The 17,597-nt window shown below is 41.1% G+C and overlaps 2 protein-coding genes across 6 annotated transcripts; both read left to right on the forward strand.

Moving 5' to 3' along the window:
- Positions 1 to 217: 217 nt before the first annotated feature.
- tsen54 (TSEN54 tRNA splicing endonuclease subunit) lies at positions 218 to 6,894 on the forward strand. 3 transcript variants are annotated; one of them, XM_053444289.1, is made up of 12 exons: positions 218 to 461; positions 2,029 to 2,187; positions 2,832 to 2,895; positions 3,377 to 3,460; positions 3,599 to 3,697; positions 3,779 to 3,831; positions 4,025 to 4,138; positions 4,406 to 4,880; positions 4,972 to 5,107; positions 5,202 to 5,262; positions 6,250 to 6,363; positions 6,672 to 6,894. In XM_053444289.1, the coding sequence occupies exons 1-12, from the start codon at positions 406 to 408 to the stop codon at positions 6,820 to 6,822; spliced, it is 1,566 nt and encodes a 521-aa protein (XP_053300264.1). In that variant the 5' UTR covers positions 218 to 405; the 3' UTR covers positions 6,823 to 6,894. The 3 variants fall into 3 exon arrangements, with proteins under 3 accessions (XP_053300264.1, XP_053300265.1, XP_053300266.1); XM_053444291.1 differs by lacking the exon at positions 218 to 461 and adding an exon at positions 2,603 to 2,747 and having other exon boundaries at positions 2,050 to 2,187; XM_053444290.1 differs by lacking the exon at positions 6,672 to 6,894 and having other exon boundaries at positions 221 to 461; positions 5,179 to 5,262.
- Positions 6,895 to 8,541: 1,647 nt separating this feature from the next.
- LOC128459268 (5-hydroxytryptamine receptor 3A) lies at positions 8,542 to 13,316 on the forward strand. Of its 3 annotated transcripts, none has more exons than XM_053444390.1 (9): positions 8,542 to 8,600; positions 8,714 to 8,883; positions 9,215 to 9,259; positions 9,398 to 9,507; positions 9,909 to 10,081; positions 10,164 to 10,324; positions 10,421 to 10,622; positions 11,634 to 11,795; positions 12,014 to 13,316. In XM_053444390.1, exons 1-9 carry the CDS (start codon positions 8,561 to 8,563, stop codon positions 12,256 to 12,258), a joined length of 1,308 nt encoding a protein of 435 aa, XP_053300365.1. In that variant the 5' UTR covers positions 8,542 to 8,560; the 3' UTR covers positions 12,259 to 13,316. The 3 variants fall into 3 exon arrangements, with proteins under 3 accessions (XP_053300365.1, XP_053300366.1, XP_053300367.1); XM_053444391.1 differs by having other exon boundaries at positions 8,563 to 8,600; positions 8,720 to 8,883; XM_053444392.1 differs by lacking the exon at positions 8,542 to 8,600 and having other exon boundaries at positions 8,747 to 8,883; positions 9,124 to 9,259.
- The last annotated feature ends 4,281 nt before the right edge of the window (positions 13,317 to 17,597 follow it).

Below are 17,597 nucleotides of genomic sequence, written 5' to 3' on the forward strand. Positions count from 1 at the left end.
GCGATCCACAATCCACCTTCACGATCCATCACTACTATGATCCACCATCACCATCCACCACCACGATCACAATCCATCACCACTATCCATGATCAGGATCCACCATCAGGATCCAGCTTCACGTTCAACCACCATGATCCATGATTACGATCCAACATCACAATTCACGATCCAACACCACTCTCCATGATCAGGATCCACCACCACTATACATGATCAGCATCCACCTTCACGATCAACCACCATGATCAGGATCCACTACCACTATCCAAAATCAGAATCAGAAGCACGATCCACAATCCACCCTCTGCGCATTGGCTCCCCCTGCTGGCCATGAGTGTAACTACTTGGATCTAGTGAACAGGAGGGGCGCCAGGACCCAGAGGAGACAGCCTGTCAGCCAACATGGCGGACCACAACAATCCCCACGCTGAGCAGAGTCTCTACAATGAGATGTTAAGGTTCGTTGTCGCTTCAGTTGGTTTTAACTGTTCATTCAGAGACGAGCAGCAGCTCATCTTCCATCACTGTCGCTCGATGGTTCTCACATGACTCTCTCTGTCGTCGGAGCGTTTGTAGTGAACACATGGGGGAACAGGCGGGACGGAGAAGCTAAACGTAGAAAGTGGTTGTGTTGTTGCAAACATCAGAAATGATGAAAGATTGAGTAAATCGGATTTTTTTGTCTGACCATGGTGAAGTTAGTTTGAGGTTGGGTAATTCACAGGACTTTGATTCTGGGATCATCAATAAATTAATCTTCGAACAGGGAAGAACAACTTTTATTTCCTGTGAGTTGACCCACAGACTCCAAATCCCACCAGATAGTGTGGCTACCATAGACAACATATCTTTTTAATGGATTTGAATGTGTCCTCTATTTAATACTTAAATACTAATATTTAAAAATAACTGCCATGTTGATCTTGCAGTGGTGGCGCAACAGAAGTCATTAGGTAGTGCATTACCTGTAGTTAACTTTGGGTTTGTTTGATTCGGTCACGTGGCATGCATAAACATATTGAGTCCAACATTTTGTTCACCTGCCACACACAAGAAGGGACGGACACAACCAGGACATCAGACGTAAAGTGACCGGAATGACCAGGATTTATGATGTGAACCCGTTGATAAGCAGGCAACACACACAGGCTGCAGACAGGAGATATGTTCTGCAGCAGATTATCACACCACGCAGTCTTATTTTTAACCTAAAGGTTCTCTGTGTAAGATGGAGGTTAAAGGGTTCTATTTTCACAAATGGAATTTGAAATAATCCTAGTGATGATTTTACTAGTGTGTAATCATCTAAATTGTACTAATTGTTGTTTTCTTTACCCTTGAAAGAGCCCAATTGAAATACACCGGGAGTGGGTCCTCTTTACGGAGGCCACCAAGTTTTTTACAGTGGCCCAAACTGGACCAACTAAACACCTTTTGAGTTTTCATGTCAACTGAAGGCTTCCACGGGTTCTTTCTCATGTTTAGAAGGGGAGGGTCAGGTTATTTAGCTGCAACATGCAACTTCGTCACTAGATGTCACAAAATCCTACACAATGAACCTTTAATTGTTGCAGTAGAAGCAACACCCCGCTTATCCAGGTATATACATTTTCATTCATGAGGTTATTGTATAGATCAGCTCTACATGTGAGTGTTAAGAAAAGATCAGGAAAGCAGATTGTTTGTCGACTGGTGCAGAGAAATGCACCTCAATACAGTGGTGCTACCAAGGGGAGGCCAAGTGGGGCCACCCTGATTGAATAGACTATTTTAAGAGCTTTTCCTACTACTTTAATGTGTATGTGCAGCACACAATTAAATAGAATGCAGTTATATCCAAATCAAAGGGGAATTTATTGATGGTCCCTAAGTGAAATCCCTGTGATCCAAACTGGATGTCTGTCCAATATCCAACCAAAAATTAACCTTAACTGTCTTGGTGACAGTAATACTGACATTAGGACTCTATTCACAATATTTTATTGTCACACCAGTTATATAAGATTTATTGTTTGTTACTTCCAGTCCGTCTGAGCTGTTTGCAGCTCGGTCCAGGAGTCACAAGATCCCAGTGAGAGGACCGAAGGACTTCTTCCCTGACGGCTCAGACGAGCAGAGACAGCGGCTTGACCAGAGTCTGACCGAGCACTGGAGCCTCCTATCAGAGGAGAGAGTGGAGAGGCTGTGAGTAGGCATCTGTCCATCCTCTGATTTCACCTTTTTGAAGCCTTTATTGTTGTCCTGAATTTTCTGAAAGTATCCTACATGAGCTCTGTTGTCAACCATGCAAAACAAGCAGGAACAGTTACTGAGGTTGACAAAACAATTTTTGTAGACAGGTACTGAACTCCTGAATATTTTCCTGAACTCCTGAGGGATTGTATGTGAGAACACAAAAGTCTGAGTCAGTTGCTCCGGACATTTCCCTGAACTTTTGCTGCCACCTTGAGTAAAATGACCAAATGAGACCATGTTAGCAACATAATTTATACATCATGTCCTAAATCCTGCTCTACCCAGGCGCCACCCCTCATCTGAATATGAAGTGACATTTTCCTGTTGTTGTAAATGTGTCTGACCACGACATTCTCCTCCTTAGTTCTTCATATCTGCAAGACAAACACCAGAAACAGTCCAGACAAAATTAGTCTGAAAACGAGAAGAATACTGCTCTTGTGGTGTCATCCAAGTGTCCGCAAACCCTATATCAGACAACCAGATGCAACATGTTGATTGTCATTAATGTAAGAGGATGCACAAACAGCAGGAGTCCAGTTGTGCTGCCCTTAAAAATGTTATACATGTTTTCTGTTTTTATTTTACTGCAGAGGAAACTTAGTGAAGGCAACATGGATTCCAGACAACCGGATTGTGGAGCTTCAGTCTCCAGCTGTGAGTATGAGGCTGTGTCCACACTGGCACGTGTTATATTCAAAACTAAATCATCTGCATGCAGATGAGCATTTTAGCTCCACATCAGAAATAATCTCAATCTGTTAACGTACCGTAGCACACACGACATGACCATTCACATACACATAGTCATGTGTTCACCACTAGAAGTCGACTCAAGACTGATAAGAACCAATAAGGAAGAGAACGTGTCATCGTTTTCAAACAACTTCCTGTTTATCCATTAAGACGAAAACGCAACCACAGGTTTTGTTTTCGTATAAGAACTAATACATACTAATGTGGATGTTGCCTGCATCACAGAAAGTGTGACTAACTATAAACACACTCTGAGCCCTCTGACATCTTCTGCACTCTAGCTCATGTGAGTTTTTGTTTTCAAGATTTTGTCAAACTATTATAATATTAATTGGATTTTTTTGAAAATGTTTTTAATGATATATACCATTTTTGTACACAGGGAAAGTTCTGGCATACGATGGGATTTTCTGCCAATGGCAAACAGTGTCTCCTCCCTGAAGAGGCTCTCTACCTGATGGAGTGTGTGAGTGGCAGATTAAACCTGGTGTGGTAAAGTCACCTGGAGCACAAAAAGTCGTAATTTTTCTTCAGCATTATTGTAATAAGAGTCAAGAAATACGTTTGACCTATAAACTGAGATCTCTAAACTTTGTGTGAGCAGGGAAACCTGCAGGTGTTTTATCAGGATTTGCCGCTGTCCATTCAGGACGGTTATGAGAGATTTCTGTCCTCAGCCACAGTGAGCCTCCGACAGTATCAGGTAAAGCTTTCAGTCCGAGTTCAAGTTCTGGAAGCGGAGCACGATGCTGAATCGGTCTAATAAATCTTTCTCCTCACAAAGGTGTTTGGGCATCTGAAGAGGCTTGGCTATGTGGTTCACAGGTTCGATCCCAGGTAACAAAAACCTAACATCCAGTATCGAGTCCAGTAAGACAGCACATCCATATTAACCCACTTCGTAACGTTGTTTGTTAAACCTGATTTTGTCCAAATAGATGATTTAAAGACTCAGTTATAAGTGGATATATAACGGAGGTCAAGGTTTCAAAAATGAGCTAAATCTTTTATTATTTGTGGTTTGTTACAGTTCTGAGCCATCGTCATACGCAAGGCAGCTGAACCTGCCTCACTCGCATGATAGAGCAGGAAAACAACAGAAGAGGAAGCGTAGTGTCAGCCCCTCCTCCACCCAGTCATCCAGGTAAACAGTGGCCAAGTTCATCATACAGAAAGATATTCATTATCAGCTTAATATGCAATGCACCTCTTCAAAGCCAAAGGGATGAAACAACAATAAAATAAGATGATAAGATTTCAAATTTCACACGGAGATGAAAGATTTTCGATAAAGAACATTTGAAGAAAAGATTTAAAACAAGTTATAGATTTAGAAATCTATGGTTAGGTCATTTGGGGTCACAAATCTAAAACTGCACAGAGTAAATTTCATCCTCTGTTTTTGCTGCAGTTGTGCTGATGCTCAAGAAAATTCCACTGATAGAACTGAGAGGATGATGGAGGATAAAGGCGAGGAGGACACAAAGCTTCCAGAGTCAACCTCTCCTGAGGATATGGAGGTCCAGATCCCCGCCGCGACTACCACTTATCCAGCAGATGAAGGTGGGGGCAGGAGCTGGTGGGCAGCAGATGGTCTCAGGGACAGGGACTCGGCCAGAGGATCAAATCACTGCGCCACCTCTGTTCCCTCTCGCTGGGACTTCAGCTCCATCTCGTTCCCTGACCTTGGCTCAAGTGAACCTCTGTCCAGCTGTCTGGCATCTCCAGACCCTTCTCTGCTGCCTGGGGCTTTGGCTGTGGGAGCCTGTGACGTTGCCCCCTGGAAGCAGAGGATAAACTTGCGGAAGGTGGCTATGTCCTCAAATGAGCAGAGGAGGGAAGAAGACGAGCGGCGGCGGCGGCGGGATGTCAACAAAGACAAAGACGTTTGTGACAACAACAATTTAAAATCAAACATGACATTAGGACGTACCTGACATTTTTTATCAGGGAAATTATTTTGTTGATTTCCTTTAGGTCCGGCAATGCAGAAACTGGGCGGAGTATCAAGAGCTCCTGAAGAGGCGACAGGGAAGAGGGGACGACCGACCAGCTCACCTGTGGAACAGAGAAGTCACTCCCTTACATGACCCAAGACAACCAATCCCCACCAGTGAGACTACAAGACCTGAGTTTTACTTAAACGTTCTGTCAAAGTTATTTCACTCTAATCCGAAATCCAAGTCACTGATATTCTTTTATTCCAGAGGAGCTGTTGGATAAAATCAGCGTGATCGAGTCTACAGATTTACTCGAGGGGGCGTCCAGGTATTACTTGTGCTGCTTCCTCTTTTTACACTGAAAACGGATAAATACATGAATGAATAAATAGGTAACCTGAGATTTCACACCGTTTTCACACCTAAAAGTCTTAACCAAGCTTAATGTCTTTGTTGCATTGTTTTTCATTTGCTATTGTTAGTTTTGGTTTCACATTGTAAATCAGGGAAAACACTTACAAATTATGACATTCGTACGTCCTGTTGTCATCACTACTTCTCGGGCTGCTTCTACCTATAATTGATTGGTTTGAAGACGGGTGTTACTCTGATGTTGTCAGTTGGGTAGTTAGTAGTCCTTCTGTTTGAATGGAAAAATGTGATGAATCAGTTAATTTGGTTGCCAATTTAATATATTCATGTTCTACTACCAGCATCATGAAACTTCAGGTGCAGTACTCCACACGTGTTCAAATTGATGTCCTCGTCGTGAGCCTCTTCCTCTTCTTTTTCTTCTTCTATTATTAAATGCTGTCTCAACTTCCTGCAGTCATTCCAAAAGTCCAAACTATACAAAAAGTGGGTTTTCACACTGCAAACAAACCAAATCCTGTTTCAGTTTGACCCTGATGCAAACCACCTCTTTTGGTCGGACACAATTTTGGGCTGTTGATCCGAGGCACCTTTCACACCTTTTGTGTCTGAAGGTTCAGACCAAAGACAGCAGGTGTGAAACACCCTATATTAAAAACGGATGAATGAATAAATATTGCAAATACGACCCTGGTGCCCTTTTCACAGATTGGATCACAGGATCCGCGGCTGGGCTCTGACTGATTTTCTTTAAGCCGTTATTTCCACGGAAGCAGCGGGAAATTTCTATTTGAGACTTGAAATGTATAAATTAAGTTTTGTAGCAAAAAAAAACCTTTCATCCATATCTGTTAGACAAACGCCAGAGCCACTTCCCGCCCTGTCGTGTTCTCATTCACCGAGTGTGATGCAGAGTGACCACATTGTGCTTTTGTGTGCTCAGGTTAAAAAGCTCAGAGGACTGGAGGATTTGTTTCAGTGTTTACCAACCTGATTCGGTGGCTGAGTTCAAGAAGAACAGTCCGGGGAAACCTTACTCCCGCATGTGTGTGTGCAGGTACGGCCATGTTTACTCAGGATTCGTTTACAGGAAACAACAGGTACCTGACCCGGGTTACAGTGATTGGAGATGAATGGCTCTTTTGTATCTCTGTCTTGTCTTGTTATGATTCTGGTAACCTTGCTGTTTGATCAGTCATTTAGTTAAAAAGGCCAGAAAACAAACACAATTTCCCGAGAACACTTGTCCCTCTTACTTGATAAACGACCAGAAATAACCATAATCAACTAACTGATGTCAGACTTGTCTCTCCCTTCGAAACTGACCACTCTCCATAATGTGATTCCATCCCTGCCGTGTTTCAGTTTCGACGGCCCTGTGCCCGACCTGCGAGCTATCAAGCTGCTGGCCTCCCAGAGCGGAGACGTCCCAGTGGTCTTTGCTGTGGTGGACTACGGAGACATCTCCTTCTACACCTTCAAAGACTTCCAGCTGCCAACCGATGTTTACCCCTGAGACGTCGCTGCAAAACATTTCAACACACGTTTTCAGGACTTTTAAATAAAACTGCAAATGTGTCTGATTTACTACGAATGGATATTTTTTGGCTCCAAATAAGGTCATAAACCCCGCCTCCTCCATGTGAACAGATGGGACATTGGACCAGATTCAAAATTCAAAGTATCCTAGTATCCAAGGGCTCCATTTTTGTACAGTGGGAGAAAATGGAAACACGTCTATCTGGTGTTAATTATGAATCTGACCAGACTCAATATTACTCCTTTATTTTCCCGTGAGCAATTATTTAATTGTGCAGTTTACAATAAAACTACAACGTTATTGATAAAGTCAGATTTATTGATAAAGTTCATTAAAATAACAAGTTGAGCCGACTTTCTTTACCAAGCATTACAAAGAAAAAAACCTGTATATAAATGAATTTAATGTTAGAATTGAACAAGGTTCAAGACGAAAATACTATAAAAGACTCAGAAGAAAAGATTACAGCAACTAAGAAAACATGATGGTGGACATTGAACAGAATAATAAAGCAGAATAGGGCTGAAGATGATTAACTGTATAAATATTACAAATTAGGAATTTAAATGTTTGTGGGGGAGAATCAAGGTGAAGTCCATAATAAAAAGGTTTATGAAAATGAAAGATCCGCCTTCAATAAATGTTTATCTTGTTTCCAAATCTACAACAGGTAATGTGGTTGTCTGCTTTTTTTAAATACTGAAAACTAGCTGTTCAGGTATTTTATTTACATTTTAAGATATTTAAACTAAAAACCTGGAAACATCTCTGGTCACATGCCTGTCTTTTTTTAAATATACATGTATATATGCAACCGCGTGACTAACAGCCAGTGGCCAGAGACAGTGTTTTTGGTCAGTTACTTCAGTCACCACAATATCTCAAGAACGTCTTGAGGGAATTTCTTCAAATTCGGTTCACACAATTGATTTTATTTTGGTGGTTAAAGGTCGATGTATCGTTGCTGTGAATGTGATAAATCAGGAACAGCCATTTGGAATTTATTACAGCTGGTACAAACATCCACTTGGACTCGAGGAGTTAGAGTTCAAAGGTCAAGGGTACTGTGACCTCACAAACCCTTTTTGCCTGTGAATGCTTGATGTAAGAACACCCCTCGAGAATCTGTTCAAATTTTCCATTAACATTCTCTTGGGCTCACTGAGTAAATCTATTGAAATTGATGGTTGTATGTTGAGCTCAGGGTGACCTCATAAACAGTCTTTGGCCTCTTGGACGTGATATTTAAAGACTGAATCTTCAAATTTTGATCAGTTGCCACTTGGACTCACAAGTAAACTGCATGGATTTTCGTGATCAAAGAGCAAGGTGACCTCATGAGTCTGGAAATATAGTGTGGAAACTGAAACTGCACTGGCTGGTGGGGACACACAACAAAAACCTGAAAACATTTCAGTTTTTTTATTTCTAGTTTACATTTCTGTAAAAATCTCTCCCCTCCCTCCCGACGTTTCGCTGAGATGCGCCTCATGTTGACTTTTTGCTTCAGCTGCAGGTCGACAATAGACATGTGCAGCTGATTTCTTCTGCTCTCTGTTCTGTTCTGTTCAGGAACAAAGAGAAGCTGACAATGACGTTAATAACTCTTATTGACGTGGCATCTGTACGTACATCTTCTATTGTTCCACTGTTTGAGTGAGTGTGTTTTTTGCAGTTAAAAAGCATTCGCTCACGTCGAGCTGAGGGCATAGTCATGTCAGGGCTGATGACTCTCGCCTTACTTGCTGTCACTGGTGAGTTATAAAATGAACATATAATTTTATTTATTTTGCTGCAGCTGAGATGTTGTTTTGCTGTTTGACCTCCTGAGGGATCAGATTCTGTGTTTTCCTCGTTGCCTCCTCAGCTGCAGGAGTCTCCAGTAGTGAGATGTCGGACTGCTCGTACTTGAGCCTCCTGACTCACTTGAACCTGATTCAAACAGACTCCCCTCTGTCAATAATGAGACCTGTGAAAAACTGGACTACAACAACTGTTGTTTACCTGGACATGGTGCTGTTTGGTATTCTAGAAGTGGTGAGCGTCTTCTGCCAAACTGACTTTATATCTAAATGTATTTATACTGCTCCTAATGCACTTAAATACTTCCATTTATTTATACTTTACAATTCACATCTCAGAAAGAAATGATAATACCTTTTGCTGCTCTACATTTATTTACCAGCTTTATTCACGGTAGTGTACAAGTATGTATAGTTACTTGGCAAGTTACAAAAGATGCTATTTGAGTTACAGCTGTCGTTTCATTCATCCCAGATGATTGACCTGTTGGTGTGTTTTGGATACGTGGCTGTTTTTGTTGTTAATACTCATGAGTGCTCACCATGGTGCTGCTGATTGTCTGCAGGATGAAAAGTCTCAAACTGTCACCACTCACGTCCAGACACAAATGGTAAGAATCTGGACGTTCACATGAAACATGGATACTTTTCATTTCACTAAATACATTAACTTCAGGAGCATGGTTCACTGCCATAGCTCTTTGAATCTCGTCACTCTCCAACCTGAGCCTTTTCTTGTCTCCTCTCAGAGCTGGAGAAATGAATTCCTGAACTGGAATTCTTCAAACTTCTGTGGAATTAAAATGTTGACGGTTCCTAGGAACATGCTCTGGGTCCCAGATGTATCCATTCAAGAGGAGTAACCATCAATCTTATCTATCTATCTATCCATCTATCTATCTATCTATCTATCTATCTATCTATCTATCTATCTATCTATCTATCTGTCTATCTATCTATTTATCTATCTATCTCTCTTTTTCTTTCTTTCTTTCTTTCTTTCTTTCTTTCTTTCTTTCTTTCTTTCTTCCTTCCCTCCCTTTCCTTCCTCCCTCCCTTCCTTCCTTCCTTCCAAAAATTGCAGACACAATTATCACAAATTGAAAAAATAAAGCGCAGATTTTTTTATTTAACATCCTGGGTTATTTTTATAGTCGTCTCAATGGTCAAGAGAGAAAATACATTTACTTGGGATTATAATCCTTGTGATAGAATGAAAAAAATCTTCTGAAATATTCCATTTCCTTTTCCTCCGTTCAGCACTTCTGACACTGGGACCATTCGGAACAGTCCTCTGGTCACTCTGACATCTAATGGGTGGGTGAGCGCAAGCGGACGCCAGCGGCTGACGACCACCTGTCAGTTCAAACTGAAACTCTTCCCATTTGACACACAGCGTTGTAACATCACATTTGGATCCATGAACTACCACGGTAAATTAGAGCCACATCCGTTGTGTGTTTTTTTCAGCTGTGAGAACATATTTAATGTAGTTATTCTGTTTTTTTTACACAGCGGAATCAATTGTACTGAGAACAATCAACAGTCAAGAAACTCTTTCTTCAGTCTCTGTTCTGATAATGATCACACAGGGAGAATGGGAACTTTTAAACATGACAATTATTTATGATTCTCTTGAAAAACAAAATGTATCTGAGAGCAGGCTCATATACATGGTAAGAATATTTCATAACATAGTTATTTCCACATCGTCCAACTAGGTTTATTTCTAGCCTAATTAATTTAACGTTTTTTCTAATTTTTTATTTCAGGTCATCATCAAGAGGAAGCCAATGCTTTATGTGATCAATTTAATCGTGCCCCTGTTGTACTTCCTGATCCTGGATCTGGCGTCATTTTTCATCAGGGGTGAAAAACTGAGCTTCAAAGTGACTCTGCTCCTGTCAATCTCCGTCCTCCTGCTCCTTCTTCAGGATATGCTGCCGTCCACTGAAGCCAAGCTGCCGTTGATGGGTCAGTTGTCACATACACACACAGACACAGACACACACACACACACACACACACACACACACACAAACACATACACACACACACACACACAAGCACATCTCTCTATAGTTCTGAGGAAACTCATTGACGTAATGCATTCCCTAGTCCCTTAACCATCACCACTAAATGCCTAACCCTAACCTAACCTTAGTCTAACCCTGATACCAAGTCTCAACTCTCGAATAGCCCTTCGAATTTGTGAGTACCGGCCGAAATGTCCTGACAAAGTCAAAATGTCCCATAAAGACACAGACACACACACACACACCAGCGATCCATCCATCTACAGGGGGAATTCTGGTATTCTGGGACATTGGGTAATGTGGGACACCTACATTTCTGTCTATTTATTTCCTGTTCAAACAAAATCAAGTCAACAAGACTTTTTATATAAATTAGCATAAATATAATGTGACTCAATCACATGACTTCATGGAGTTCATGGCACTAAAATCTGAATAAGTCACAGTCATCAAATTCACCCTCTACACCAGGGGGGTCAAAACTACGACCCTCGGGACATCATCGGCTAGCTATCCATTTTGAATTGGCCCGCATAAAAAAAAAAATACTATTTACTTACTTACTTATAGCACTTTGCAGTTTTGCTTTATTTTTTAAGAAATTGTACTTTCTTGATTTCTTGTGTTCTGGGTTTGTACCCTCAGGGTTTAATGTACTTATTGTAAGTGGCTTTGGATAAAAGCGTCAGCTAAATGAAATGTAATGTAATGGACTATGGCCCACTGTATTGCACATCTCAGTTTAGACACTAGGTGTCGCCCAACTCCCTCCCCCCAGCCCCGCCCTGAGCGATGAAATTGAGGCGCACTGTCAACAGTCTGCTCGAGGGCAGGGGGTGTGGCGGCGTGAGGGGCCCAGACCTTCGTATTTTTTACTGTATGTGGCCCTCGGGATAAAAAGTTTGGACACCCCTGCTCTACACACTGATCATGTGCATGTTTGTTCCAGCCAGCTTCTGTGTGTCGGTGTTCACTCTGGTGGGGCTGAGCATCCTGGAGGCCATGCTGATGGACTTTCTGTTGGGGCTCGATGGTTGCAGTGGAAACAATGCTCAAAACGCGGTTAATAACCAGGAAGTGGAAATTCAGCTGGAAGGCAACTCTCACAAAGGTGCATTTTGTGTTTTAGGTGCTATTATTATAAAAATGTTTATACTACTTTTATTATAAATTGAATTTTATTTCATTATTTATACATTTTACACTGTATATAATTGAATTTCTTTTAAGTTTGCTGACATAATTACTTTCTCTGAATTGTTCTAATTTTGGACTTTCTTCTTACTTACTCCACTTGTAACTTTCTTTTGAATCCTGTTTGCCACACAGACCCCTCTGCAGCTGAAGAGCGAGGTCATCTGGGTCCAGTGATGAAGCCCAGTGAGGTTGAGCTGCTGATGCTTATCCTGGAGGAAGTGAAGGTGGCTCGAATGGAAACTGGACGACACGTCAAAGACGACAGAAAGCCCGGACGTTACACAAGGCTGGCTCAAATCATAGACTCTGTGTACTTTGTACTCTATTTTCTCTGTGTTGTATCATATTTGGTATTCCTGAATAAGGAGTGGCTTTGAAGCTATTTATCAAATAAGGAAGAGTAGGTAGCTATAATTGGCCTCCATATGAAGCCTATAATTTACTTCTATAATGGCTCATTAATATCTCAACATAAACATAATAAAATGGTGAAAATACATGCACTCATTTTTTTACAAATAAAAAGCTGCTTAGTCAAAGGTTTTCACAGTCGTGGAGACACTGAGGCAAAACTATGTTTTTGGGCCCAAAACTGACTTAAAATGTATAAATGATCAAATGATCATTATTTCTCGCCCCGAAACTAAGAAGAAAAAAATCGAGAGATGCAATGATTGGTTGATTAACAATTAAATCATCGGCAGACACTGACAAACTGAAGAATAGGTGATGCTTCTGCAAACAGCCTGTCATATGCTGTGGTCATGTGACAGGAAATACTGAAAAAGTGGTTTTGATAACCGCAGCAGCACCGAGGTGCGAGTTGAAACCAAATCCGCAATTCAAAATAAAAGTGGTGTAATGGAAATCATGTGGTAAGCACGTTATTGTTATTGTTGCGCTAACTGCATAGTGACAATGATGATAGTGTGCAGTGAGGTAAATGCAGTGAGGTAAAGCAGTCTCCGTATCTGTCTTCAGTGAACAACCACGTGTGGCTAACCTACACAAGATTCACACATTTTTTTGTATTTATTATAAAATCACAATAACCCAAATAACAGTGTGTGACGCAGCTTCACCAAACCTGCGCGTTAGCGAACAAATTCCAGATCAGTAGTCACACAATTTTGTACAAGTAAACACAAGTTTACACTAGTTAGTTACTCTAAAATAATGTTTATGATTAAATAAAATAAGGATTTCTTCCCGACACTGGCCCTGTCACACGACTCGTGTAGATATTTGTAAAACAAGCACAAAACAACGCTTATTTTATTGAAATATGCGTCATATGGTGGATTATTAGTGAAGCATATTGATGCAAATTGAAAAATGGGTCTTAAAATATAAGAAAAGTCTTGAATCAAATCTTTATCTCGGATGACTGTGAGTCAACGTTAACATAATCATTAAAAGTAACGACGAGTAATCAGAGTTCTTTCTCCATTTCTTTTTTGTGCGTCTTATTTTTCCATCATGGATCTTGTCCACACAGATTCTACAGTACTGAACTTAATATTTCACTCAGACTTGAAACGCTGTGATGTTTTATCATATTTATCTATGTTCAAATGTGCAGAAGATGTTCAAAAAGTACACGTACACAAATTGGATTTTTCCACAGTAAAATGTGAAACCAGTAACTGCTTCATCCCTTATGTCGATAAAGCATCTATCAGTTTTAAAGAAAGTCAATATGGCAGGCTTTAGTAACCTTGATGATTAAATTTGATGCCTTCACATTAAGAATAAAATGTAATAAATATAATTGTATGCATACACACATATTAAGACACAAAAGGAATACTATTACCAGCCATCACTGCGGAGATGGCACCCAGAAAAGAGACCACGAGAAGTCTCATCTTGTCAGATCTGCAGAAAGAAAGACAATTTACTGATCAACTCAGTCAGCTTCTCTTCACGTATCATGTACTGTAGTAAAAACTTCATGCAGTGATGATTAAAATAAATAAAGCTTTATACATACTTTGCTGCTGTGAGGGCCCCGGGAGAAAACTAAACAAACTGAACAAGCTCTATCATCTGAATAGGGTTATTTAAATTGCTGGGGCCCCCCCCCTGACTGTTTGTCTGTGTAATGGAAAATTCCAGTGACCAGGTGTCTCTCTGCTGTGATACTATCTACCTGACAGGATGTATGCCCTTATTTGGTGATGTTTTTTAGTTTAAAAATTATGTTTGTTACATTACCATGCTTTAGTCCAGTGGTTCTCAAACTGTTTACACCATGTACGACCTCAGACAATATAAGGCTCTTCAGGTACCCCTGCTAGGTCCAACATAAAAATATGGTAGCCTAGGCCTAACCTATTCAGCTACAGACAATTCAGGCAAGAAGAAGGTTTATTCCTGACAAGAAAATTATTTATTGTTGACTGTTGTCAGCCACAGACAACAAAGGTTGAAAACTAGAACTGGAACTATAACACTTCCACACATAGTGGTGAATAGACACAAGTTAAAGCTTTGTCATAAGAGATGAAAAAGAAAAACAAAGCAAGAATGACGGAACGTGGACCTCTTGTGAAATAACGGAAATAACCGGTCAAGTGAAGGCGTGCACACACACACAATACAAATCATGTTTTATAGTGTTTGGAGTAGAAATATTGTTGTCATTAGTGGTTGGTGAAGAAAAAGCAATCATAGTAATTTATTGTCCAGAGTCGTATAGCGTAGGTACTATTATTTCTATTAATAATAATATTATTGCTGGAAGCGTAAGTTTATACTTTGCTAAAAGGACAAAGTACAAACGGTCAGGGTGAGGCAAAATTTAAAAAAAACAAATCAAATAACAAAATGCTCTATTGTTAAGGTTACTGATAGATGAAATGTTGCATTTGGCAACCTAACAGAAATCAATGTTCATCAATAAATGCCAATAACTCTCTCTCGTCGGAGCGTTAGTAGTGAACACATGGGGGAACAGGAGGGACAGAGAAGCAAAACGTAGAAAGTGGTTGTGTTGTTGAAAACAGCAGAAATGATGAAAGACTTTGAGTAAATCTGCCTTTTTCGTCAGACCATTGTGAAGTTAGTTTGAGGTTGGGTAATTCACAGGACTTCGATTTTGGGACCATCAATAAATTCATCTTTGCACAGGGAAGAACAACTTTTATTTCCTGTGATCTGACCCACAGACTCCAAATCACACCGGTTATTGTTGCTACCATGGACAAACATCTCTTTTTAAGGGATTTGAATGTGTCCTCTATTTAATACATAAATACTAATATTTAAAAAGATCTGCCATGTTGATCTTGCAGTGGTTGCTGTTACGTACAGTGTTTCGTATGTCTTGTATGTATGCATGTATTGTGTTCTGTTTTGTGTTGTTGTTTTGTCTCCTCCTCCTGGTTGACTGATGATGCCTGCAGGGACCGGAAGGGGGAGCTCTCGGGAAAGACGTGTCAGTGAATTGCCCACAGAGGAGGCTTTTTGGGTTGAGCTGTGGCAGAGCTCTGATTGTTTTGTTTGGTTTAGCTTGGTTGTTTGCTGGTGCACTGATTTAGTTTTACCTGTATTAGTTGAGTTGTTAGCATCCTACTTTTGTTTTGTCTTTGTCTTTGTTAATGTTTTTTGTTGTGCGCACAGGGACAACGAGGACAGGTAAGATACTCCGGGGGCTACATATAACACACTAGTAGGTTTACTCCTTGTTAATACCCCAGGTTAGAGTGAGCACCACCCACTGTACTTTTGGGTGCTAATCACCTGTAAAGGAGGGAGGGGGGGGGGGGGGGGTGGAGGTGGGTGTTCTTTTCTGTGGTGCAACTGAGAGTCCTTGTTGTTCCCTGTGTTGCTTTGTTTAAATAAATACTTTCTTTGCCTTATCTCGTGTCATGGTTTCTTTGTGATTGCACCCTCACTTCTCCAGATCTGTTGCATTTATGTTATGTCCCACTCCTAGCCACTAGGGGGCGTAACAGTGGCGCAACAGAAGTCATTAGGACATGTGCAGTACCTATAGCAAATAACCATTTAATCCATTTCTCTTAGACAAACGCCATAGCAACTTCCACTAGACGAAAAGCAGAATTTCCGTCAAAGGAAACCTCTTGGAACTCGCCTAATTCACAGCAGTTGGTGGCTGTTTACAGGACGCGAGTTCCGCGTTCTCCAGCGACGATAACGGATGGAAACATTACCCGGGGGGGGGGGGGTTGTGGAGCGAAGTTGTGATTTGATTAGCATATGAATCGAAGTGAAGCTGCTTGTGATAGCCTCTCTCGATTCACCATTGGAGGAAACCACAGACCCTTGAAACGAAAAGTCACTTGTGATGGCTGGTAGATCTGCTGCTAATGGTCACCCTTGGTCATTGCAGTACACACGTGGGTAAACCCCTCCCACACAATATTAATAATAATAAATATATAGTTGTAACTTATAATGTATTTATTAATATATGTTATTATTTATTAGTAAGCCTTTACAAAAAGCACTGCAGTTAATGAAGATTATACATTCATTCATGTGATGCTTGATGTTATATGTTGAACATATTGTACAGAGAAAAAACATGAACAAGGTATATGCTTAGTCAAAGCTTTATTTACTTAGAGCACAAATATTGTACAAACACAACTGGCCTAACCAGTGAAAAACTCAGGTGAAGCTTGAAATGTCTCTTTGCAGCCTCTTGGTCATACATTCTTTGGGGAACTCTGAATCTTCTCCAGTGTGTAGACGTCTGTGGTGTGTAGCTGTGAGATCCAGTGTAGCTTCTAGTCTTATTTGAAGGGTGGCACACAGGTTGGTGAGCTCCTGGCTGTAGAAGGATGGATCCATGTTTTCTGTCCCGCTTCAATCAGCTGTAATCACAATCAGTACAATAAGCACAGTTTAATGCAAACATACACCTACACATGTATCTGAAAAATGATTTAATGAATCTAACCTTACCCTCTTTCTTCTCCGACAACCCCTGAACTTCCCAATGCTGATGCAAGAGATGCAAGGTCCGGTTGGATGTACTGGACTTATTAACCTCTTAAGAGGCGGATGAGATTCGCCTAAAACGCCTGTTTGTGTGACAGTTCTTTACAGATCTGGGACTCAGTAGCAGAAAAGAAGCACGAGAAGCAAAATAAAGTATAAAAAATAAAACTTTACTTCAAAAGTCCATTCAGGGATAAGGCAAAATCCAAAGTCATAGATCCAGGCAGAGTCAAAAAGCAGGTAGTCCAAAACACGAATGAAAGAGCTGGAGAGCATGCACACACGGTGGCGACAATGACAATCTGGCAGAGAGTGAGGGGAAACACAGGGTACAAATAGAGTGCTTAATGAGAAACAAGGTACAGGTGCGTGGGGAAACAAACAGGAAGTAAATCTAGACACAGGACACAAGAACCCGGACAACAAAATAAAACAGGAAGTGGATACCAACAAACAGACTGCACAGATGTTACAGTACCTCCCCCTCAAGGGACGGCTCCAGACGTCCCCGGTTGGTCCGGGTGACGCCGGTGGAAATCTCGAATCAAAGTCTTAGCAAAAATGTCCCTAGAAGGGACCCAGGACCTCTCCTCGGGCCCATAACCCTCCCAGTCCACGAGGTACTGCAGTCCCCGGCCCCTGCGGCGGACCGCCAGAAGACGCCTTACGGCGTATGTTGGCCCCCCATCAATGACCTGGGGGGGTGGAGGGGGTCTGGTGGAGGGAGCCAGCGGACTGGTCCTGA

The sequence above is a fragment of the Pleuronectes platessa genome, chromosome 16, assembly GCF_947347685.1.
Source record: "Pleuronectes platessa chromosome 16, fPlePla1.1, whole genome shotgun sequence".
Lineage (NCBI taxonomy): Eukaryota > Metazoa > Chordata > Actinopteri > Pleuronectiformes > Pleuronectidae > Pleuronectes > Pleuronectes platessa.